This window comes from Pagrus major, chromosome 18, assembly GCF_040436345.1.
Source record: "Pagrus major chromosome 18, Pma_NU_1.0".
Taxonomy (NCBI): Eukaryota; Metazoa; Chordata; class Actinopteri; order Spariformes; family Sparidae; genus Pagrus; species Pagrus major.
Window position 1 is genome coordinate 32,964,172 of NC_133232.1, and position 25,278 is coordinate 32,989,449.

Genomic DNA, 25,278 nt, shown 5'->3' on the forward strand with positions numbered 1-25,278 from the left:
ACCAGAACCCCCTTGAGGACGACAATTTGACTTGTGGTTAATATGCAATGACTGAACAAATATTTTACCAGTACAATCTTCTGTAGCAAAGGCAGGAGGTGTGTAAACCAGATAAATGACTCAACAGACATCCAATTTCAATGGTTTATGCCAGAGTAGTAAAAATGACAACAGCTCGGCTCCTGTTTGCCGTCGTTATAATATTTAAATTATACTTGTCCGACCTACAAAGCCATCCTCTCCTGCGCCGCTGAGCTGAATGCCAGCCGGAGAAAATAGGGATTACGCATTCAATATTTCCAATCTTTGTCTGGAAACTGGAAATATTGGGATTTGTGATTACAGTCATTGTTGTAATATTGATTCATGTGTGGGCAGCTGCAGCAGCAATTTCACTCATGTGGAACTGCAGTTTGAAATACAGTTCTCAACAAAGGGTAAACAGTTACTGACAAAGCAATTTTCCACTCAAGGTCTCCATAATACATTAAGAAAGGTTTAACCAGAACCCATCGATCACGGTGTGAAAACCAAACAACATTTCACTGGCTGGATGCCTCCCGTATGACAAGACTGTAATTACAGCGGAATATAAATAAAAAGCCTCTTCGGTACCGAATGCATAGTCATGTAAGACGCTTCTTAATTAAACACCTGAGAACAAATTGATCTTGGCTTAATCACTTTGCTTCATTTTCATCGGGTACAAGAAATGATAACTGAGTTCAGTGGAGCTGAAGGTCGGACAGTGCAGTCAGTAAGAGGACAGTTTGCTTTTGGCTCTGTGCTCCAGCACACTGGATCAAGTGACGCAAGTCCTTCAGCTTTTCTTTAAAACTGCTCTAAATCAATATTTTTATATTAACATAGGATGAAAAGACTCCCACTGAGCAAAACATATCAAAAACACGTCAATTTAACGTCTGTTCATAAGACACCCGCTGACGAGACGTTCAAAATGAAGATTTTAGTGGCGTCACTTTGTCAACCTCGCTTACAGACTTTACAAAGGACATCATCTCGTGGTTCAAAACTAAAGTTTTAATGACGTCTTTCTTGGACTCACTTCATGTGCTCAGATTCTGGACTAATTTAGAAACCCAACACTAAAGAAGTTGGGATTGTGTGCCAATAAAGCAGAATGTGATAATTAGGCTCAGTTGTTCTCAATCAAGCACAGTTGCCTTCAGTGGAATCAGATTTACTGAATACCATGTGTTGGTCATCTAACCTTGGAAGAACAGCCCACCTCAGCTACTGCCAAACTTAAGAAAGACGCGGCCCAAGTTGAAATTAGGAAACCTTCTTTTTTTCATGTTTTTATCAGCTACCGTAGGAGAGGGAGATGCGGGGGAGTTCAGTTGGTTGGAATCTGCGACCTCACTGCTTTAAGGTGATACGTCCAAGATAACAACTGGTGGTTGTTTCATCATCTATTAAGAGATATCTTCCATCTCTTTTATACACTGTTGCTGAGGGTAAAAAAAAAAGCATACCCAGTCTTTAAAGCTTCTACATGTGACACTCACTGCCACTAGATGTCACACTAGAGCACCAAAACTTCAGATCACTAGCAACACGTCTCCTATAACCAGAAACAAGAAAAACATATTAGTCTCCTCGAAGCCACCAGAGCGCATTGACAAAAACAGTTATTATACCTCGCAGATCATCATTCGAACTTTATGGAAACAAATAAAAACTCACAAAACAGGTTCGGTTTGTCTTTCAGCTGTTCCAATGCATGCCGTTTTCCCCATCGCTCCACATTAGTAACGTTTTCAACTTAGAAAGGAGCAATTTATTTGATCTGCCGAGTGACCGATATCAATGTTACATTATTATTTTGCTTGCGCTGGCTACCTAAAAACATCAAGTAAAATATGGTTTTGGTCGCTAAAGCCTGATGGCTTCATGTGAGCAGGAATGCATCAACCATTGCTCAACTCTTTCTTTACATAGCAAGAAGCCGTTTGCTCCTATATTAATGTTTAATATCTCATATAGAACATTTAAATGTTTACCCGATATGGATGTGAAAAACTCTGACAGTTTAAAGTCTTAGTTTATTTAAACCCTCAGTGTGCTGAAGCAGAGTGAGAACAATAAAATCATTTCACTGTCCTGTTACCGACACACTTCACTCACTCACTCACACACACACACACACACACACACACACACACACACACACACACACACACACACACACACACCTCATTTAAGGGACACCTCTCTGTGACTGATCTCTAAAACCGGACAAAGAATGGGTGAAATGTGTTCATAAGACATTTTGCCACACGTTTTATTCTTCCGGGCTTCAATGGTTGCTTAGCGTGGCGGCAGGAACGGGAGCGGCTGAGAACAATATGGGCAAGTCTTTCATCAGACATCTGTCATCTCATCTTCCATCTCATCCCCCTCTGTTTCACCTTCTGCCTCGCCTTCTTCTTCCTCTTCCTCCTCTGATGTTACATCCAGCTCATCCATCTGGGAGACGCACTTTGGACACGAGCAGACGAACAGGTAATTCTCCCTGGGAAGAAAAATATTACACCAGTCACATTGTTGCACCTCTAACAACAGCTGAATTAATCAAGAGGTGTATTATGCTCTGCTGTTCAGAAAATGACGGCAAATGATTATTTAATGCTGTAATTAATTCTTATGATGCTAATAATACTTTCCTCTGGTGAGATATTTGAGGCCCTTGTAGGTTCACACCAGCAGAGTGTAAGCTGTACCTTTTCAGAACTATCACAGGTTGCAGTAAAAACTTAACGTATCTCAGTGATATACAAAACAAACTTGATCCCTTTTAGTGTTGGGGTGCAATTCAAGGGTGGACTGACATCATGCTGATCAATGAGGAGTGTGAGCACAGGGGTGGCCATATGACCCCGAGCAGCTCTGCCTCGAGACTGCTCATTATTGCCTGGAAGGCTTTTTATTGATCCAGATGGAATCTGTGACCCCGATCGAGTGACTCATCAGAGGGTTTGCAGACATTTACCTCAGAATTTTGTGTCTGCTATGACGGCTTCGGTCCCGCTGACAGCAGTCCAGATAACTGATGCAGATCTCCTGAAATTTCAAGAAAAACAAAAAGTAGAACCTCAACATCAATAACATGAAGTTACTGAGCCCAGAAGTCTTAAAAATTACAGTTTAGTGTCATGAACATGCTACTGGAATTTTTTCAAATTCATGTTTTTCCCCATCATGCAGGAAGCTGCTGCATCCCCCCATCTTTCTACACAAAGCGCTCCTGTCTTTGGCAGCATTCAAAGGAGAGCTTTGCTGTGAAAGTAACACGGCTGCTGTGACATTACTGTGCCGCGCAGATGCAAGGCTTCTCAATCTTTCTGACAGCTTGACAAACCCACTCCAATCCTCAAAGTCTCTGCCTTCTAATACTGTCTGACAAGGGAGCACACAAAACTAGAGAGGGATGTTCTGTCCCGTCTATCCCCGGCCAGAATTTATCACTCCAAACCCAGGCGCGTCAGCTGACCTCTCCTGGGCTGATGTCACTGAGGGCGCTGAGCTGGAGCAGGAAGTTGTTTTCGGGGAAGGACGCCTCTGCGTTGGGTATGCAGCTGTGGTTACCTGCGGGGGTCAAAGAGGCAATAAAAGGGTCGTCAGACGGCCTCGTGACCAGGAACAGCGTCTTTGAACTGAAAGCGACACAGACGTCGCCGTCACTTACATGAGCTTTGAAGCAGAAACAGTCCAGAGCCCTCGCAGTTGAGAAAGTCTCCGGTTTCTACGGAGAGAAGAGACACATTTCTAACCTTTGTTGAGATCTGATTATAGGTTGCATAATAGTTACAGCAATGTCACGGCATTAACGCTACGACACGGACAATAACAAACACTCACTCACACAATATGACCACTGCAAATCTGCTCAGCTGAGACAAAAATAATTTACTCTAAATAATACTGCAACACTGAGATAAAACTGTGACCTTTCTCAATGTCCTTGTACAGCTGGTCGATGAAAGAGTCCAACTGCTCCCTCTGCTGGGCGGGAAGCTCAAGTGAGTCGCAGGCATGAACCCACTGACTCAAGGAGCTGAGGGAGAAACGTGGAAGCACTTTGAACGGTTCTGCACTGAGCTGATCTCTGAACACACCAGTGTTCTTATACTGTAGATGTGTTTTATAAAAATACAAATTCAGATATGTCACAGAATCAAGTGAAACATTAAAATATCCCAGTATACCTCACTCATTTTGAGTGGTTGTAGATTTTTTTGACTTTTCTGTATAAATACTTTTTTAACAGCAAACATCACATTTCTTCATTTTATGTACATTATTGTTGTTTTTGTTGTTTTATTTGATTTCAGACCTGCGTTAGCAACGTAAACATCTGTTTCCCAGGCCAATGAACCCGACACTGAATTGAAATTGGCCAATCCGAGCTGGGTTTGGGCCTGTTCGAAGCAGACGTGAAGGACAAGAGAGGCGAGTGTTTACCTGGTGCCGATGCCTTGTCCGTTGGTTCCCACAAGAGCAAACAGAGAGCGGAAACCCTCAGGGACAAACCACTGCAATACAACCACATCTTCAGTTATTGATCCATGCCGGATGATTATTAATTTAATTGAACCCCGTTCATGCTGAGGTCAGAGGCCGGCAGGCTGCAGCAGCTCTGGAGCTGGCAGGACTTCACCATCTGGGTGACTTTATTATAAGCATCATTAATAAATGGTATATTTGTGGTTGATTAAACTTAAGTTAATGGTTATTTGACTGTTAGACAATTAAATGCAATATAACCATTAAGTTTCAATTGATGTTTATAAAGCTTTAAGCTTAATAAATTGTTTATAAAGCGTTTCATCATTTGTTCATTGTTAACAGTTAAAGAACTACAACCTCAGGTTTAATTAACCTTTAATAATGATGGTTATTATAAATTGTCCCCACTATCTGAACCGTTCCACTAACATCAGCATATAAATACTTTTACTAAATTAAAGTTAAAGGAGTTTTATTCATTGATTTTCTGTTAACTGCTGCTAAACTGCCAAATAAAAGATCACGTAACAGTGTTTTCTTCTAAAACAAGTAATAATGTGTTAATAACTACATTCATGAGGAGCTGGTAGCGAGAATTATTCATTTATTAATTAATTTATTTATTTATTTATTTATTTTAACTTTGAACAGATTTCAGTATTTATGCTAAGCTAATGTAACCAGCTGCTTCTTATTTAACTCGCACACACACAAGAGTGACATCAATCTTTTCATTTCACTCTGGGTAATAAAGCGGAGAAGCGCATTTCCCAAAATGTCAAATTATTAATTTAAAAAGGAAAATAACCTTTTTACTAGCGATGATGAAGATATTTGTTGGTTGCAACACTACAGCTGCCAAGTATTTGATAAAACTACGTGAAACATGAAGGAACATGTAATGTCACATTTGAGCTTTTTCTTTCTCACCCGATTGAGATGATCATCATAAAGTGCCGACTTGAAAAGGCTGTGTAACAAGGCCAACTGCCCCTATAGAAACAAAGTTAGATAAGGAACAATTAGATTTTACATAACAGAAAACATCATAAACACATGTGGCCACAGAGGGAATTAAACCCTGTCAGGAGGGAATAACTCTGTCATGCTTTGCTCATGCAGCTGTAAAGAACTGTGATTAGCGTAAGAGCACGATATCGTCTTTGAACTGCCGGACTTTATTACGTTTCGCACTTCAACAATTTCATATTTCAAGCAGAAGTAACGTGACGATAACTTACTCTGAACTTCTCTCCCAGGAGCTTATGGGCGATCTCCTCTTCCTCGTTAGCTGCCCGGCTGCAGAAGTGTGAAAACAGCTTCTGCCAGTGTGCTTTGTCTTTGGCCTTGACAACATAAACAGGAAACCAATATCACTAAAAAACATTATGTCAGTCAGTTATTTATGTTGTTAGTAAGCAGGATATCTTTGTTAAACAAGCCCGATGTCTTCTGAAGGATAATCAGAACTTAACTCTTGGTCGTGTCTGCTATTTTTCAGTCTTAATTCACTCTGCCAAGTTAAATCAATGCAACTGCAAAATCTGCACAACCTGTGGTCATTCAGGGGGAAGCACAACAGGCTGTACACAACACATGCAGATCACCACCTTATACATTTGTTATAGGGAACTTGTTAGCGAGTATATTCACAAAACCTGCAGACAAAAAGCAACATTAGCATTCATCTGGAGTTTGTTTATGACCACCTAATAAATGCAAGTCCAATATTCACGCTTGTTTTGGCTCCTGAGGGAAATATCCACTGTGTTCAGCAGCTAGATGCGAACTGTGTCTGGAGTGGAAAGTCCAGCTCATCAGAACCTTTTGTGCAGAATTCAGCTGCCTGCTGGACACGAGGTTAATGAGAACAAACCAAAACAAAGAGCTGAAAGATACTAAAACACTGTGATAGTTCTCTGTGGGTTTGTTACGACGGCTTCTTTTATGTTATTTTCAACCATCTGTTGTTTATAGAAAAATATGAATTAGAGCAGCTATAAAGCTTTCAATGAGATGAGGTAGGCAGGCGGGTGATACCGACGCTCTGAAGCTTTGTGTCAAATGAGGAATATCACGTTACTGATGACGTCCACATCTAAAGTATTTGATCGGCACGTTAGTGGGATGAGAAGAGAGGAGAATAAATAAGAATAATTAAAGAGATAAAGCTTCAAACAGTGCACAACACATGTAAACCTACGAGCAGAACTTCCCCAAATGTGATTCATTTTTCTTTTTAAGTGCAATGCTTTGGCAATGCTGATTTTTGTTATGGTCATGTCAATAAAGCTATTTGAATTTGAATTTGAGAAATGTGGGACTGCACATGAGAAAGACAAGTTTGAGAACGTTTCCTCGTTATACCAAGTAATGATGTATTCAGGTAATGAGCCTCATATCACTCTCCAACCACATCACACCACACCATGAGGTTTAAACACACGAGCACCACCTGGACTAAACTACACCAGAAAAACATACATTAAAGTTTCGTATCGTTTTCCATCGTCGCTTTTAGGAACAACATATTTTACTGTAACACAGTGCACAGTGACATTTATATGAAATGAAGCACTTCTTAACAGGCGTATACAGATTTAATAACATGCAGGTTTCTTGCACACGTGAACTAAAACTATGTATTCAGCGGGGTGTGGTAGTCGTGCCACGGGTTGCTTTAAGTTCTACCACCAGATGTCACTGCGTGTGCCGAGTTTTGCTTTATCCACCCGTCACAAGATGTCTTTACCATGGCAGAGTTTAACACCATAAAGTTTGTGTTTAAAGGAAAGAACAATGAGGAGTGAGTGATAGACACACACCAGAATGAACTGAACCCCATTAACCTCACACACCTCTAAAAAAGACTCACCTGTTTGACAGCAGCTACCATTCTGGCCATTAGCATGATGCTGGAGGTCTCCGGGGGATAATGCATGCTCCTGAAGAGAAGACAAGTGATCTCTCATTGAAGTGAATCGACACATAAAAGAAACATTGACGACAGTTTGCAATGACAATATCTGCACAAAGCTCTCTCACCTCCACGCATCTTTCAGCTTGTTGATTGGATGGTCCGGGTCTTCCTGGGATGGACCCAAACACAGAACTCGGTGATACTGATCTGCTGCAGCTTGTCGACACTCGCTGCTGCAGTACATCACCTGAGGAGGAAGAGAGAGAGAGAGAAGGGTTATATCAGTCAGAAAACACAAATCATTTCAAGAGACAGATATAAAAACATCAAGTTAAATCAAACATATAATAAGCTTTTCTTCTCTTTGTGGCGACTTCCCCCCACCTCATACAGCTCAGTTTCCTCAACCACTAATTGAAAATCACAGGTCATCATCACCCAGCAACTGTAATTGTGTGAGGTGGCTGCAATCAGGACATTATTTATATGTGTCTTATGCAGGAAGGTAATCGGATTTGTAGCCATGGGTGACATTTCAACCCGTCCAGCTGAATAAAGCACAAATGAACAATCGGGTTACACACATTTTCTAAATGCATTCTTCAGTGACCCCAACGTCTCAGTGCAAATGACGGCATTTCAAAAGAGTGACACCTTGTTGAAAATAACAAGGTGCAAACATTTGTTACTCTTCTTTTACCCATCATTAGTGACACCAACAGCTTTTTCTTTGGTCAGATCAAGAAAGACTAGATATTTCAACCCTGAAACAAAATATTTCAGTTATTTATAATATTAATCTGAGTTTTTTTATTTATTTTTAAAGGTGGAAATAATCGAGCTCCATACAGGTCAGGATATATCAAAGTTGTTATACCCATTAGTCATTTACAAACCAAAATATGAAACCATAGGGCCCATTAAGTGGCTGCAGCGTAATCCTTGAAGGCAAATGCACCGGTTAAAGTACGTCCACTGAAAGTGCTCGGGTGTTTTTACAACATCATGAAGCATCAATAATCCCTACAGCTGTTAAAGAGTGAAATCCTTTTTGTTTTGTCATTTTACCTCAAAAACACAAGAGTTACTGGTGCCGCTGCCTCAATCTATAAGTTTGTTTACTGTTATGTGCGACTTTGGTCCAAACTAAAATCTACCCGACCAACTTCAAAACTTTTTGTACCCATCGATCATTCAAACCCCAAATGTGTAAAAACAGGTTTAAAAAAACTGTAATCACTTTTGCTTAAGGGTGGAATGAGGTTCTCTGTATCAATAAATAAATACAGCGTTCTGTGCTTGTACTGTATTTAACTTTTTTAAACTTAATTTGTTAATTGCTTTTTTTCTCTCGCACTTTACATGTATTGATTTTATGTCTTTGGTGAAGCACTTTTTAAAACTTTTTTTGAAAAGTGCTATGAAAAGAAAAAGTATAAATAAAGTGATCTTTATAAGCAGCTTCAGGAACATGAGTCACTTTGCTTGTGTGTGGTCTTTAAAAGATATGCAAAACTGCAAATACAGAGAAACTGTCACGGATAAACGCTCGTCTCCATCTGTCACCAAGACAGACGGACAGATTGTTTTCTCTGATCCACAGAACCAGTACTGGCCTCTAAAATCTATGAATGAGTCATATCAACCCCCACTGATGCAGTGGAAGTTCCCCTCTGACCAAAGCTAGCTTTAAATCAATCTGTTTCTTATCATCAATTGATCAGACCACTCCTTCCAAAGGATCTTTCTTTTGTTAAAACATTCAAAAACCAAAAATTGGTCAAGTCTTTGAGCCGACTCCTATCCTGATGGCGCTGACCTGGCACTGAGGGCAGGCTTGGTGCAGCTCTGGTCGAACACGGCAGAGCTCAGGATGAGGAAGGCTGAGTCCGGGGATGCCGCTGAGTCTCCTCGCGTTGTCCTCTGCGGTCTCCAGAGCACGTAAGCAGTACTCACAGGCTGGACGAGCAGAGACACAGCAGAGCAGATGACAGAGGTAAAAACACTGAAATATTAAGGTTTCATTCTAAATCAAAGTCCTCCTAAAAAATGTCCATATTCTGATAAAATATACATACTTTTATCTTCAAAAATATATTATTAAGCGTCAGTCTCACTGCTTATTAATTAATGCAAGATGCAGTTCAAAGTCCCGTAAGTACTGTAGCCTGATGGTCACTGCTCATGTTTCTTGTCTCTCTACACTGTCGGTTCTTGAACGAAGGCAAATGCCAAAAAATAATCATTACTTAAAAAAATGAAATAAAATGTCCAGGAAGTAGCTCTCTGTCTTATCAGTGCACATCCACGGCTGGGCAACATGGCCTAAAAAATAATATTACTATGTTTTTAGGCTGTATTTCGATACACAATATACAGCTTGATATTTTGAAATCTCCTCGGAAAGCACTTCATAAATGCTCGGACAGTCTGGTGAGTTCAGGAAAAAATATCCTCACTGTACTGTAACGCAGCCTTTAAAACCAGGAGAGGCAACTTATGCCTTAACACAATGTAAAGACAATATACTGTACAGTCTCATATCACCATAACAATATAATATTGATTGTAAGTGTTACGTGTGTTTTCACATCTCACCTTTATATTTATACAAAGCATTCCACAGGAACTGGGCCGAGACCAGAGGCCGCTCCAAAAATATGATGTCTCCCTTCTTGATGCTCCTTTTGGCAAAGAGACCTTTACCCTGAAACATGGAGAATATCACACCATCACAACAAACTAAGGCTGCAACTAATAATGGTTTGGTCTAAAAAAAAAAAAAAAAGTGCCAGAAAATGTTGAAAACTGTCGATCAGTGTTTCCCAAAATCACAGATTTTCAGTTTACTGTCATAAAGGAGTAAAGAAACCAGAAAATATTCACATTAAACAAGCTAATGAATTCATCTTTGCAGCTCTAAATCTAACAGACCGATAACGCTGCTAAATGTCTCGTCGATCCTTCGATCTCTGCACTGTCAAAGCAGAGCAGCTGCAGAGATGGAAATGTGCTGAAAGATGCTGGAACTTTATATTTCACATCAACACCAGCTGAGAATAACAAAAACATTTTCTTATAAAAGTATAACGTTTTTTTTTTTCCCTTTGCAGCCTCATACGATCACAGCTTTCTTGCAGGATTGAAACACAGATAATGGATGAAACTAGACAAAACTAGACAGCGGCGAGTGAAAATATGATTCATATTTAGTAGGGAAGTAACGATATACCGAATTTCACAATATGGCGATAAAAAAATGCAGCGATACCGTCGGGGGACTGTGACTATTGTGCTCGTAAAGTTCATGGATCTCAAAAGGGAAACCAGTATGAATGCCTTCTACTATTGCTCTTTATCACTGTATTGTTCTGGTTGAACAGCAGAGGGTGCAATCATACTGCTCAAGAAGACAGACTGCTATCATAAGACCCCACTCGGCCTCTGATTGGTTCGCTTTGTTGGTTCAGTTCTCAATGCATGACCCAAACTACTCGTTCACACTGACACTCCGGTAATCACTCATTCTCTGGAGCCGCTTTCCGCTGCCAGAGTGTCTCTAGGCTCGTTCGGTGGAGCACGCTGGCCAGCTGTCAGCAGGCCGGCTGTCTGCAGGGCCGCTGTCTGCAGGGCCGCTGTCTGCAGGCCGGCTGTCTGCAGGGCCGCTGCTTCGCCACCTGTCCTGTCTGCTTCACCTAACAAGCCCAGAGACACTGCAGCTGTGACAGCCAGGCGGTGTGTTTGCCAGCTGTTTGACAACCACTGAAGTTACAGTTAGGAAAATAATAATGTGTCAGTGACGCTGACAGAGATTTTCGTGGCTCTGGTCGTCCGCTGGACAACATCAGGGAGGGAGATCGGTGGGACCCACGGCCGAGTGCCTGTTCTCGGCTGTCCTCCTGTGTCACACACCCCTGGGTGTCCTGGTAGTCCCGCTGTACAACCAGACGGAGGGAGGGATCGCTGACGGCTACTGGATGCTGGATTGTTTTGCAATCATACATAGTTCAACGGCTACGTTTTACACATGCGTAGGTCATGGCTGGATACTTTCATTTTACTTTAGAAGGAAAACAGAAATTGTATACGAAAAATATTATACATTTATTATGAAAGGACATTGTTGAAGTCATTTTTATCTCTTTTTTTTTTTTAAATATCGTGATACATATTGTACCGTGGACGATATATAGTGGTGACATCACACTGGGGGTGTTTGGTATCATTGCAGTCCTAATATTTAAGGACTATTCTCACTGTCAGTTAATGTATTGATGAACCAATCAGTTGTTTTAATCTATAAAATGTGCTCAGATGTTTTGTCTTGTCCACAAACCAAAGACATTCAGTTAAGTGTGACAGAAACCAGAATGTTTTCATCATTCCTCTTCTGACCTGACTTAGACACCAAACCAGAAACCCTCTCCTAGTTTTAGCCTCTATACAAATCTATTCCTGTCAGAAAACATTTGCTCCATCCACCGGTCCCCCGGTCCTCCACGGCTCTCTGCGCCCGGCAGTGTGCGCTCTGCCCCGGCTGTGATCCTCGCTGACAGCCGCTTCGCGCTCCACAAACGCAGATTTCGGTCTGAATCCGTTTTTCTGGGACAAACTCTGAACACAGCTCACCTTCAGATTGTCTATAAATCGGACTTCCACGCTCGCTGCAACTTTGCCGGGATCCACGCAGAAGGAAAACATGTCATCCAGGGGAGCCGCCATGTTTGTGACGACCTTTCCCCTCTGAACCCGCCGCTGACGGGCTCATGTGCGCGGGGCGGCGGCAGCGACCCCCGCCGGAGGACGAGGGAACTGCAGCAGCATCAGCAGCTCTACTGCAGCTGACTGAAGCTGAAACTGAATATGAAGTGTTTGTTGTTTGTTTACTTTAGTAGCTTAGTAGTGATTGATTACTCTGGATGTTCAGTTTATTTAGATTAGAGTTAAAAACATGTAAATCTACAGGGGAGGGCCAGTGTCAGCTGCTGGGACGATAAACCAGTAAACAAAAGCCTCTTCTGGAGGATAATCAAACTGAAATGTGCCTCTAAAACCTCTCAAGTCCCCTAGTGAGATAACATGTTAGAAACTGAAGGTGTATAGGGGTTTCAAGGGGTTCAGTTAAGATAATACGGAAAAACAAAAGAAAACCTGCAGGCGTCCGGCTATTTACAATAAGGATGGCCCTGATGCAGGTCTCCTGATCGCCTGGTGACTGTGTGGTCGCCTCACTTGGCTCACGAATAAACACAGTTTCCCTCACAAAATGAAATAGAGCAGCCAAGAAATCACAAAATCAACATTTTGTTTTGTTTTCGTTTTGTCTGGGACTTAGGTAAGACTGTTTTATAGGTAGAAGGGGTGGTGGAGGACCATGATGCGCTCTGGTTTTTGTCTGTTTTGTGTGTTTTTTACCAGAGCTGGAGAGGCATGCATTTCTTGCTTGCTTTTTTTGGGAAAACAGACCTAAAAAAAAACAAAAGGTACTGCAAATGGATTTTCTGCAGCCGTAGGTGAAAAACTACTTAAAATGTTAATCAATATGACAACTAAATTTAAGGTAAATAAAAGAAATAAGAGACAAATACAAAGTAATGTACAGTAAATGGTGCAAACAGTAAAACAATGTGTCCAGAAGTCCAGAAATAAAGTCTTCACAACATTAAGCGGAGAAAAGGTATTTATTATATATTTTTTAGATAATATAGATAAATATTTTACATTGTTTGACTCGCAAACTTTAATTAATAACCTTGTAGAAGTATTATACAAAAAATTAAAAACACTAGCTCATAATCAGCAGTATAATATATAGTTAATACTTTCACATTGTACAAAATAATTAATTCATTAGGAATACAGTTAAGAAACAGTCAGTAGTGGAGTGAAACGTCCTTCCTACACGTTAGGAAAGAGAGTTTAGTTTACAATATTTGGCTAAAAAACAAATAAGACAGTAGAGTTGTGCATGTTGTTTCACATTATCAGGGCAGGACGAGCTGTCGGCTACCAGTTTAAACAGTGTGTGAAGTCATGTACGTCTACAGCACGGTCTCCACGGTACAGTACAGCCGCTGACAGGGTGGATTCACATCGAGAGGTACGCTCCTTTATTATTCCCTCATCAGCGTTTCTATCAGAATATATCAGCACTGCAGGGTTAGCGCTGAGTGTCCTAACACTTACAGTATATTTTGAATACTATGGCAGAAAATATACCGAGGAGGCTTTTTTTTTTACACAAAACTCCTTTGACAGACAGGACATGACTGACAAATCAACCAAATAAATCAGCCGATGAGTTTATTGCAGATGGATCAGTAGCACCGTGTGTTGGCGGTCGATGAATAACAAATAGGTAGGTAGGTAGTTATCTAGTGTGTCCAGCAGAGGGCACTGATTGTTTATCCAACTGTAAAATGCACTCAGCACAAACTCTTTCATTAAAAACCAGATTTAATGGATTCTTGTCAGAAATGTTTGTGTATTTTTTTGTGTCTAATACCAACAAAGGATTGTAGATTTAGGATATAATGGAGATAATTAAGAACGTGGCTACAGAAGATGGTTTTCTCTACATGTGCCCATAGTCTTGTCGATGATGGTGAGGTAGAGTGCTGCCTAACACATATCTCCTGTAGGTGTTCGGTTTGGATGAGCTGTGTTGACTGTGAGGGTCACAGCAGATGATTTACATCACGTCCACGCTCATCAAGTCATTACATGATCCCCAGTGTCCTGTATGAACGAATGAATCTAGTTTATCCTTTGTTTCCTTTACTGTCTCACCTGTGACAAAGAGTCTGGTAGGTTTAGATCCACTGGTTTAGGAGATATTGGGCTTGAATCATAATTGTTATTATAATTATTGATAATATTAAAGTCAATATTTGTATTTTAATTGATAGTATGACCTGTACCTGTATGTGAAAAGAGTTTCTTTCACCCAGCTCACAACTTAATTGTTTAGGTTGACTCTCACTACTCTCATCAGCTTCGTTGATTGGCCCAGCAAGCACAAAAAAAACACACTGTGCATCATCTTCTCAAAATCAAACAGCAGGCAGACTAGCAGAGTTTGCGACTAGCAAACTAAATACACAAATATTTCTCCAGGAGTTGGTGGATTCACGTACAGTATATTGGATTCACATTTGCCAGGTGGACAAAAACTCCAAACGAATGCCATGTTGTTCAGTAAACCTGCTGGAGGTGATAATATATCAGTCATGTGCTTACAGACTCCCAAGTGGACAAAAAGTCAGTTATTGCAGAGTTAAAACCTTTGTCACTGGGTGAAATAGCAGCAAATACGAACTACGATTGAGTGGGCAGCATAGTATAGCCTGTGTGTGGGGAAACACTGTATTGTACATATTAAAATAATTGTATTAATTTAAAAAACAAAACTGATTTCACATGATTTCATATTTCATCCTCTATATACACAGCTTCTTCTTCATTTTTCAAGCCAGTCAGAAGTAACCATGACTCAATAATAATCGCTGGCTTCTCGAGATGTAAAATAAAATAAAAAACAGGTTTAGAAAGCCGGAGTTAGTACGCGATGATCTACAGGCTCGGCTATAATGGAGGAACCCTACTGAAGCTTCTCCTATCGAGAGCGCGGCCTCATTTCCATCCTCGCCCCCTGCCCTCCGTGCTCCTCTCCCACACCAACCAACATCCATCATAAACCCTTGTTGTAGGTCACCACCTTACAATCTGTTGCCATGGCGATCTCCGGCTCCAGGCGAGACACCTCAATCTGCGAAAAAAAACAAAAAGAAAAACAAACATGAAGACTAAAGGTAAAAAAAATTTAGCTCTACATCTCTCCGAGTCTGACTTCAAGCCTGGAGAAACCCGTTTGGCTTTTTTTAATTAGACGTTGGAGGAGACATCTGGAGCAAGAGGTGAACACAGGCTCGTCAAATGTGCATTTCAAGTGACGTATAAGTAATTTGAATTTCTACCCAGCTGCTCCCTCAGCCATCTGGCCTTGAATCTGCAGCACAGAGGCAGCCGAACCGACGCTTCACTGTACCTGAGACATCTGGGGGAACAGGCTGATGGCCACGGGCAGCGAGAGGCCGAAGGTAACCAGGCACACGACGCTGTGGATGGGCAGCAACAATCTGCGGTTGCTCTGCAGAAATCGCAGCCTACACGAGTCAAGACAGTGATAAAAAAGGAAACCATGAGCCTTCTGTGTGGATCGATCCCGGGTGACTACTGCGAGTTATTTTTGGATACGGAGAAAAACATCATGTGCGGATTTGGGGAGCTATTTTCCACAATTAGCGGGTGGGAGATTTATCTGTCTGTGTGAAAGTCCCAGTTCTTGGTTTAATGAGTCAGACTGAACATATCCTCTTTTGTTTAATTACACAGAAATAGAAGTTCTATTTTTATTCAGACTTCTTTGTGTTTGAAAACACAAAAGGCTTTATCATTTCAGCTTTTGAGCCGGTTCCTCTTTGTGATCTATGAGTGAGCACATGCTGATTAGACCCAGTGGGGCACAACATATGTTAGCTCTGGCTTATTACACACATTAATATTTACAATATATTTTCTTCCCTACAAAGACAGAGAGCAAGAGGCTAACTGAGGACAGGAGGAAACTGAAAGTAAAGGGGTTTTTGTGGCAGGTTAGCTGAGCTGCAAACAATTTCAGGAACAAGAAACGGGGAGGAAACAGAAGAAGCTTTATCTAAGACTAACTATGTCTTTGTCACCAGCTAGCTTTAACTTTACAGTTTTAAGCTCTTTTAAAGGCAGATTATATATTTCTATGGTATAACATTATTTATATAGTGTACTAAGAGTGGAATGAAATCTTCATCATTAAATCATTATCCATAACTGCCTTTTAAATTAGCTTTGGGGCAGACTGACATGCATGAGTTATTATATTTAATTGTAGAGTTTCTCTTACTATCTTCTCCCTTTCTGTAACGGTGTTTAATCATCAGACGGTGGGTCATCAGGACCCCCACAAGGTGTCTCAAGATAAATCTGAGTGATGTAAGAACCACATAAACACAAAAATATATTTCTTTCACAACAAACTTTTTTTTTTTTGCTACAATAACCTGTTTTTCTACTTAATAAGCAATTTACTGGGCTCTTAGGGCTTTTTGTTAAACAGGTTACAACAAGAAATGTGTGAGCGCTGATGAGGGACAGCATTGCTTTGATTAAAAGCGTCACGAGGTGGCCAAAAAGGCTGAGAACCACTGATACAGGCGGTGTTTTCATCCTGACCCATGTCTAATCACTGCAGCATAATAAGCAGACATTTCTCCTGTTTTTTAAGTAACGTTTTAAGCTAAAATGAAAAAAAGTGTTTTTTTTGTGTTTTCGTCCTTTTTAACAGTAGACAGACATACTTGGGATTTGGACTGCTGCTCAGACGATAGGCATTAAAAGACATGACCTGTGATAGGCATTTTTCATATTTTATGTTTCACAGACCTAATGATTGATTAGTTAATTGAGAAAATAATCGGTATCAATAATAAAAGTAACTTCTCCCAGTTATTTAAGACAAAAAGACAACTACACATTTCTGTACAAACCTCTCTAGGTAGGACATAATGATGGGGGGCAGCACGAAGATTGGCATCGGGAGGACCACACGTGTGAACGCAGTCTCCATAATCGCCTGAGGAAAAAGATGAGAACATTGTGTTCACGCTTCGTTTCAAATACTGCAATGAGCTGGATTTAATTTCCCCCTTTCAAGAGATCAGACGTGTGCTGAGCGACGGGAGCCGAGCAGGAAATTATGCATTTGCATCCACCATCACTTTTACAAAATCAGCGAGAATATACAAACATATTTAGCGCAGTCCAGTAACACGTACACTGAGTGTACAAAAAGCAACTCACATGCCTCGCAGCAATTTTGGATGATCCCACCACCTTCCCGTTGTTGTCCAGAACGTCGACACCTTCGGACAGCTCGTTGTGTCTCATCAGGCCCACGTTACAGATGTTTGCACTTGCTGGAGAGAGAAAGGCAGCTTTTATAATCGGATACAATTCCACAGGACAAGAACAGACGCTGAAGACAAGAAATGCAGTCACAGAAAACAATTAATTCCTTTAAAATCTTAAAGCAGTTTTAGAAAAGTGAGGTCATACAGGGCTGTAAAACACTATCAAACTACACTGAAATAAATATCTCTATACAGAAATGACATTAATGCAATTAACAAGTAGATTTGTGTTGACATCAGTAAGATGTTGTGACTCCAGCCAGCAGAGGGACACATAATTAGGGGGTAATTATGTGGCTCTCTGCTGGCACACAGGGTCCTTTTGAAAACCCACCTACAGCTGGGAAGGGGACAAGTCTCTGTATTATCATTCTGGTGGCAGGACTCAGCTTGTTGGCTTTCTGAATCAGCACATTCAGTCCCACCTATGAATACAAAAAAAACATGGTTGTTGCAACTTACTGTAACATCAGGACAGATACATCAGGGGGCCTCATTTCTAAAAGTGTTCTTAGATTTATACCTGCACTCCTGCAGCGTGCTTACGTTTGATTCATTACAGATGCTGAGCATAAAAAACCTTGTGTAAGCAGGTTCCAAGAAACTCGTCCGTAACTTACGCACCTGTGATCCATAAATCTCAAAGCAACTTAAAGGTCCCATATAATAGAAAGTGAGGTTTCCATGTCTTTTTTGATAATAAAGCAGGTCCAGGTCCTATATGACTACTGTGAAAGTCTCAAAATGCTCAAGTAATGGAAAAATCCACACAGCCCGTATTCATCACCGAGCATTTAAACGAGCCGTCAGGACTTTCTATGAGGTTGTGATGTCACAACTATACAATCACTACCCTCAACCACAAAAACACCGGCAGAGCTGATGTAGAAACACGCTGGTCGGTGCCTGCTCAGGCCTGTGAGAGCTGACGAATCAGAGCAGACGGGGGGTCCTTAAAGAGACAGGAGCTAAAACAGAGCGTTCAGAAAGAGGGTGAATAGAGGTGCTGTACCAGTGGACAGTAAAAGAAAAATAATGGCTTAGATACCCAAAACCAAAACATGAACCTGAAAAAGAGCACAATATGGGACCTTTGAATGAAAAATGAAAAACGTCATTTGCGAGGTACGTGCCGCACGGGTTCTGAGAGGAGGGAAGACGTCTGTAAGTTTCAACACAACAAATCTTATCCGAGCTATGGAATATTAAATCATCCATTCGCTCTTGATCTTAACCTTTCTTACACTTAGGTGTGCATTTTAGTGTTCTGATACGAGGGTACTGATGTCACTGAACAAGAAAGACACTCACTGCAATAGAAACGGCACTGGTCACAGCTCCTACGTAGCCTTGAAGAAACTTGGATGTTGGCGTAGGCTGAGGAGGAGCAAGAGAAATATTGCGATACAGCTGCTATAAAAACCCTCTGTATCGACACTTTTACATTGGGTGACCAAAAGTGGACAGATTGTCATTTTTTAGAGGTTTCCACAATAAATAGTTCCTGTACCTTTGTGGCGTTGCGGTTGGCATAGTTCACGCAGGCATTGTGACTTTGGTTCAGCCACTGTAGGAAAGAAGAGGGTTAAAGGAATGAGCAAAGGAAGAAAAGAAAATGTGGAGAGAAGGGATGAGGGAAATAAGGAAAGGGAGCAGAAAGGTGGAGGCAGGAAAGAAAGAAAGAAGCAACAGCACACAGAAAGAAGCAAACAGGGCAGCAGCACTTTGTTTTACAATGCCCTTGTTGCAGTGCATAACAGGTGGGAAAGCACTGCATGTACACAATAAAAGTGCGCTTACCAGATGTTCAAAATGTACAATAAATGCAATGGTTGGTACAATATGTTGATTGTTTACAGTACCTGCCATATAATGGTAGACACCACAGTCTGATTTGGGAGAAGAAGGCCAATGACCTAGATGAGACCAGGGAATAAGAGCTTATTTTTGGGGCAAAATAAGTCTTAAGTCTCATTTCATCTATCTCCAACCACGACCATGTAAATGGGTATCTGCACAGCCAAGTTCAGTTCTATGAAATGCATGACAATAAAACGTGTGACGTTCAAATGAGGACTTACAATCGGCGTTCCGAATGGTACATAACCTGCACAAGCGGAGAAATGATTGTCAGTGTAAAACAAGCTGACAAACGATGGAGAAACTTCAACAACTTTGGCAAAGATCTTCATCTGAGGTCGTACCTGACATTCGAAATGGCATGAAGATCTTCTCTCCTGTGTCAGGATGAATGATGGCCTGCGTGCAGAGAGCATGACATCATCCTCATGCTGCCAGGAGCACCAGAGAGGCTTTGAATGTATGGAGGTGCGGCTAACCTGGGCTGATTTATGACTGGTGAAGCACTTACCTGCTTGATCTTCTGGGCTTCCCACAGCTGCACAGGTAAGCGGTGCAGTTAGAGAGAAGAACTACAATCAATCATGAGGTTCACATTTGTCTATTTTTATCTCATTATACAGCCTCACTTCATTTGTGTTGTATCACATCAACATCGATAAAGACTCACCTGACTGTCAGAGACTCCAGGTGGAAGCGTGCCATGTTTAAAGTCATCAAGTAGTTTGATGCTGTCTTTCAGCTCTTTCTGCAGACAAAAGAAAAGATTAAAAAAATAATCAAGAAAAATGATTACTAGCAGAAGTTGGACAAGACAATGACCTCTTTTCGTCATTTAACAAAAGCAGCCAGGTGTGTGTGAGTAAAAAGTTCTCTATTTTTTCTGTTTCATATTTAATGCAACCATATTGTGCACACATGTATCAGCCATACAGTCCAGAAAATGTTTTACCTCAGACACAAACAGCGTGCTGGGGTCAATGATGTCTATGAAGTGTCTGAGACGACCGAGGAATGAACCCTGGAAAAGACAGTATGAAAAGTAGTTAATACTTTATGAAGGTAGACACACAGTAACAGCAGACCATCCTCCCCTCTGTGAATGGATAATACCAATGTATTGTAGTTACACATAGCTTGAAAAAGTGACCCATCCTTTGTCCTTTAGACTTCCTTCATGAGGCAGTTAATGTGGAACTACAGAAGGCATTTTTCTGGAGAAGTTGCGGTGTGAATGCTGGATGTCAAAAAAGCTGATGCTAAACTGCATTGCTGGCTTTAAAAATTTGAATAAGGTTTGTTGAAAAGTTGATTGCTGATTTTAATTTGTATAAAGAACCAGTTGAAAGAATATGAATAGTTGGACAAAAAAAACAGCAAATCACTGTAAGCAGAGAGCTAAACTGCATAGCTGGCTTAAGGACCCATGTACAAGGGCTGAAGGAGTATGAACAGCTACTGGAAAACTGCTGGGTATTTTTTGTAAAGACACAACTGAAGGTATATGAAAAGTGGCTGGAGGCTAAACTGCATTGCTTGAATTATGGCCTAGAGCTAAACAACAAAGAGACACTAAATGACCACTTGCTTGACTTCATATGAAGAAGCTACTGAAGGAGTATGAACATTGACTGGGAGCTAAACTGCATGACTTCACTAATTACTGGGATCTATACTGCAGCATTGGCTCAACTTTGTATGAAGATGCAGCTAAAGGAGTACGAAAAAGGAATAAAGAATGCAAAGTATAGTGTATGCTGGGAGCTAAACTGCTTTCCTGGAGTTAATTTGTATAAAGATGCAGCTGAAGGAGTATGAACATTGGCTGGTAGCTGAACTGCATTGCTTGAATTATGGCTTGGCGCTACACAACAAAGAGACACTAAACAACCACTTGCTTGACTTCGTATGAAGAAGCTACTGAAGGAGTATGAATATTGACTGGATGCTAAACTGCATTGCTACCTTAACTTTCTATTTAAAAAAAAGCCATATTAACTCTTTAGGTCACTAAAATACCCAAGAAATGATAATGAACACCTCTGTATCCTAAGTGGTAGCTATGCCCATGTAAAAGCTGCGATTTGTTAATAGTTTAACATTTTGGGAAATATGGTTAGTATTTGTTTTGTCAAGAGTTTGATGTGAAGATTGGTACCATACATATCAAACTACAGCAAGGAGATGGTTAGCTTAGCACAAAGACTAGAAGGACAGGAAAACAGGTAGCTAGCGCAAGCAAAAGAACAAGAGGTTAATGCTAATAGGTGGATTTCGTTATCTTTGGGTGGAACAAGTCTAGCTGTTTACCACTGTTTCCAATCTTTGTGCTAAGATAACATAACCGACTGCTTCATATCCTGTGTACAGACATGAGAGTCAATCTTCTCATCTCACTCCCTGATTGAAAGCAGATTTTGAGTAAGTACTTGAGTAACTGTATATTTAAATATCCATGCAGGACAATGGGTCCTTGCTCTGGTTGCTAAATGAAGTGAGGTGCAGTTAAAGGCTCTGAATCATTAGTTAAAAGGACCTTTGAGCTCAGATTCTTGGCATGGCATGTTTTCCACACACAAATCCAGGCCATGTTAACAACATTTCGCCCAATTATCAAACGTATAAAAGCGGATGACAGAGTATTTGCCATACTAAATCGACAATGGAACAAAATACAACTGAGATGTAAAACCAAAATGTACAATTTAAGAAACTGCACAAACAATCGTGAGTAACTTTACATTTAACAAACACATTCCTCCGAGTGAGGCCTGGAGCTGCTGGTCATGCGCCCTGTTTTCTGTTCCCCTCACTGTCTTCATCAGCATGCCAATTGCTAGGCATGTGTGCCAACAGTCTGAAAAAGCCCTATAGCAGTTTATGCCAAGAGTCTCTTTGGCAAACCAGATGGGCGAAAACATGGCAGCTTCAATCAGATTCCCTCGGAGACATTTATCAGTTATGAAGGGCAGAAAACACAGTGGATAGACAGTGGAACAAACCCCTCTATATTTTAATTATCTGTTCGGCACCGAGTCCTAATTGAAATGACAGGAATTAACACCCAGTCCTGCTGAAGACTGTACATGTAAATCTTCCTGTACTGTATCTCTGCGTTTTCCTGCCATTCCTCCATCACACGTCTCCTCCTCTGACAGGCCATATGTGCTGCAGTGCCGTTTTGCAAGTGTGCGGTAGAGACAGGATCCATGTGAGAAGCCGGCTTTAATTATGCATGAGCCTCAGCTCCCTGGAGAGTACACAACAAGGCTAGCAGAGACGAGCGCGGCAGAAAAGCACAGACAAACTGAGCGAGGTTCATGCTGATTCAAGGACTGGCCTAATTTTAACCGCTTTGACGTAAGGAACTGAAAGTGTTACAGCACCTTTATCAAACCGACGTGAACTTCAGGTTGCAGATGGAGAGATAAAAAGGTTTAACAGGGTCCAATAGATTTTGTACTAGAAAACAGTAGAGTACACCCTTTTCCTCACAATTATTGTGATCTCAAAGTAGAATTTGCGATGGCGATCGCATGAGACAAAGGCTGTAAATAAAGTGCTGTTTAGGCTGAAACATCCTGTGTTAATTGGTGTGTTCATGCGTGGATGATGGACCAACAGGCCTCCGGACATGAAACCCCTCCACCCCTCTGACATCAGAGCAAGAACCACCGGAGACACAAACCAAATGACTCTGTGTCTATTTGTGGTTCTTTAGGATCCGTTTTGTTGAGTTGTATTGTTTCTCTTTGTGTTTTTATTTTTGTGTCCTTGTGGTTGTCAGGCATCTTTATTTGTGGTCGTTCTGATTCTCTTGCATCCCGTCATTGTTTTGAGTCTGTGTGTAGTCATTTTACAGTTGTGTCATTTGGCACACGTGTGTTTTGCATGTATTGTTTCATGTATCTTTGTGGTTGATTTGTACCTTTTTGTGGACATTTTGAGTCTCTTTGTGGCTGATTTGTGGTCTTATTTGTGTCTGTTTTTAGTCCTTTTGTGTGTTTTTTCTTCTCTTTGTGGCCGTTTTGTATCTCTTTATTGTCCTCGTGCAGTTGTGTTGAGTCTCTGAGGATGTGCTTCTCTTTGTGAAAATCTTGCGTCTCTGTGTAGTTGGTTTTCATCTTTTTGTGGCTGTTTCGAGTCTTTGTTGTCATTTTGTGTTTCTTTGTTGTCTTTTTGCATCTCTTATGCATTGTTATTTGTGGCTGTTTTGAGTCTCTTTGGGGTGTTTTTGCATCTCTGTGTAGTAATTTTGCAGTTGGTTTTCAGCTTTCTGTAGTTGTTTTGGGTCTATCTAAGGTGGTTCTGTATCTCCGCTCAGCTGTTTTGCATCAGTCTGTTTTGAGTCTGCGGTCGTCTCGTGTTTACTTGTTGTCTTTTTGCATCATCATTGTCACTGTTGTAGCTGTATGTCTCGTGGCTCATTTTGTGTCTCGCATGGTTATTTTGTGTATCTTTGTAGCCATTCTGCATCGCCAGTGATCGTTTTGCACGTCTTTTTGACCATTTTGCAGTTTTCTGTGCATCTCTTTTTGCATCTCTTTGTGGTTTGATTGACTTTCCAACTAGAAATGTTGCCTTCAGGCTCCGGCCGAGGGCCCTTGGACCCCTTGAACCCCTGGGCCAGCCTCTAGCAGGCATGTTCAGTTAACGTGTTCAGTTTAAGTTGCTTTCTTTTCGGCTTTTTCCTTTTTTCCTCCCATTTTTTCCAATCGTCCATATGGACTTTAGTCCTTGCGACACCATCAGGTAAATAATCTCCTTTAGGGCTGCTGTTTAATGAACGACAGGAGCCTGAGATAACTGCAGCGAGGTTCCCCCTGTTAACGTGAAGGTCACATTATCTTTCAGGGTTGAACGATGCAAAATTCATTTTCTGAAGACGGAAAATTGAGTAATGGGCTCAAGATGAGGACGGACAGGCCATTAATCTCATCTATCACAGGTGGACAGTCACTCTGCAGAGCATCTTGAATGAAGAAACACTTGAGGTGGTGAAAGTGTGATCTGGATCAGATTTATGGCCAAAATGGTGCATAAATAGATATTTCATAACAACAACAACAACAAAGAAAAGATGAATACACAATGACATTTACAGATTGTATCGAGACAGACTGAGTGTCTCGGCTGCAGACCCTCCACTCTCTGATACCATCGTTCGCGGAGGAGGTGATAAAAACACCGCCGACAGACATCTAGTCCAACCGGAACCGGCTCGGAACCGGTCCGATCACAGTCACAAAGTTCATTATCGGCTGGAAGTTGTTGCGGTTTCATAACAAAGAAGCAGATCGCGGATCAAAGGCAACTTTGTGTCAGCAGCATCCAGAGCAGCAGCAGCAGGAGGAAGAGGAGCAGGAGGAGGGGGAGGAGGAGGATGGGGCTGTTTTTCAGCCCGACAGCCTTTAAAACAAACATGTTGAAACAGAGCAGAAACACGACTCACCTGCTCGTATCGGGGTCTCCCGAGCTGGAAAGCAGGACACGCCGCAGATTCCGCCATGACACCCAACTCTTTATTTATTAATGAAGTGAATCATGAGCGGATCTCCAAGTGGAGCGAACTACACTCACTGTGTGAAACTAGTGGAGCAGCGAGAGCGAGCCGCGGTGCATGACGGGATGTGTAGTCCTCCCGTTTGCGTTAACACTGGCAAAGTTGAAGCGCGTGACTACACATCCCAAATAATCGATAAGGTGGAGAGAAGAAAAAAAAAAAAAGGTATTGCATAACTGTTCCGATTGATCCTGGGGGAGAGATAACAGATGATCCACTGAGCCTGGAGGTGAGAGGAGAGGAGAGGAGAGGAGGTGAGGAGGTGAGGGGAGAGGAGAGGAGAGGGGAGGAGGTGAGAGGAGAGGAGGTGAGAGGAGAGGAGAGGGGAGGAGAGGAGAGAGGAGAGGAGAGGAGAGGAGAGGAGAGGGGAGGAGAGGAGAGGAGAGGAGAGGAGAGGA

The 25,278-nt window shown here is 41.4% G+C and overlaps 2 protein-coding genes across 2 annotated transcripts; both read right to left on the reverse strand.

The window, feature by feature from the left end:
- Positions 1-130: 130 nt before the first annotated feature.
- Positions 131-12,189, reverse strand: smyd5 (SMYD family member 5). The gene is made up of 13 exons (XM_073487485.1): positions 12,080-12,189; positions 10,049-10,157; positions 9,270-9,409; positions 7,576-7,697; positions 7,406-7,475; positions 5,772-5,876; positions 5,461-5,523; positions 4,486-4,556; positions 3,972-4,078; positions 3,710-3,766; positions 3,515-3,609; positions 3,014-3,084; positions 131-2,536 (listed from the first exon to the last, which is right to left on the reverse strand). The coding sequence occupies exons 1-13, from the start codon at positions 12,170-12,172 to the stop codon at positions 2,386-2,388; spliced, it is 1,254 nt and encodes a 417-aa protein (XP_073343586.1). The 5' UTR covers positions 12,173-12,189; the 3' UTR covers positions 131-2,385.
- A 923-nt stretch (positions 12,190-13,112) lies between these two features.
- sfxn5b (sideroflexin 5b) lies at positions 13,113-24,882 on the reverse strand. Its single transcript, XM_073487588.1, has 14 exons — positions 24,770-24,882; positions 20,270-20,338; positions 19,988-20,065; positions 19,829-19,855; positions 19,662-19,716; positions 19,539-19,564; positions 19,320-19,373; positions 18,968-19,024; positions 18,769-18,834; positions 17,792-17,882; positions 17,348-17,463; positions 17,035-17,120; positions 15,498-15,615; positions 13,113-15,218 (listed from the first exon to the last, which is right to left on the reverse strand). The coding sequence occupies exons 1-14, from the start codon at positions 24,824-24,826 to the stop codon at positions 15,141-15,143; spliced, it is 978 nt and encodes a 325-aa protein (XP_073343689.1). The 5' UTR covers positions 24,827-24,882; the 3' UTR covers positions 13,113-15,140.
- Between the last annotated feature and the right edge of the window lie 396 nt (positions 24,883-25,278).

Excerpts from the sequence above, each read along its gene's own strand:
- smyd5 (XM_073487485.1), bottom strand. The coding sequence starts at position 12,172 with ATGGCGGCTCCCCTGGATGACATGTTTTCCTTCTGCGTGGATCCCGGC. Across the intron at positions 5,524-5,771 it reads TCCTGGGAGAGAAGTTCAGA|GGGCAGTTGGCCTTGTTACA; the intron begins GTAAGTTATCGT and ends TTGTTTCTATAG. Across the intron at positions 3,610-3,709 it reads GTTTCTGCTTCAAAGCTCAT|GTAACCACAGCTGCATACCC; the intron begins GTAAGTGACGGC and ends TGACCCCCGCAG.
- sfxn5b (XM_073487588.1), bottom strand. The coding sequence starts at position 24,826 with ATGGCGGAATCTGCGGCGTGTCCTGCTTTCCAGCTCGGGAGACCCCGA. Across the intron at positions 19,717-19,828 it reads AAGCCCAGAAGATCAAGCAG|GCCATCATTCATCCTGACAC; the intron begins GTAAGTGCTTCA and ends CTCTGCACGCAG. Across the intron at positions 17,883-18,768 it reads CCAGTGCCGTTTCTATTGCA|GTGGGACTGAATGTGCTGAT; the intron begins GTGAGTGTCTTT and ends TTGTATTCATAG.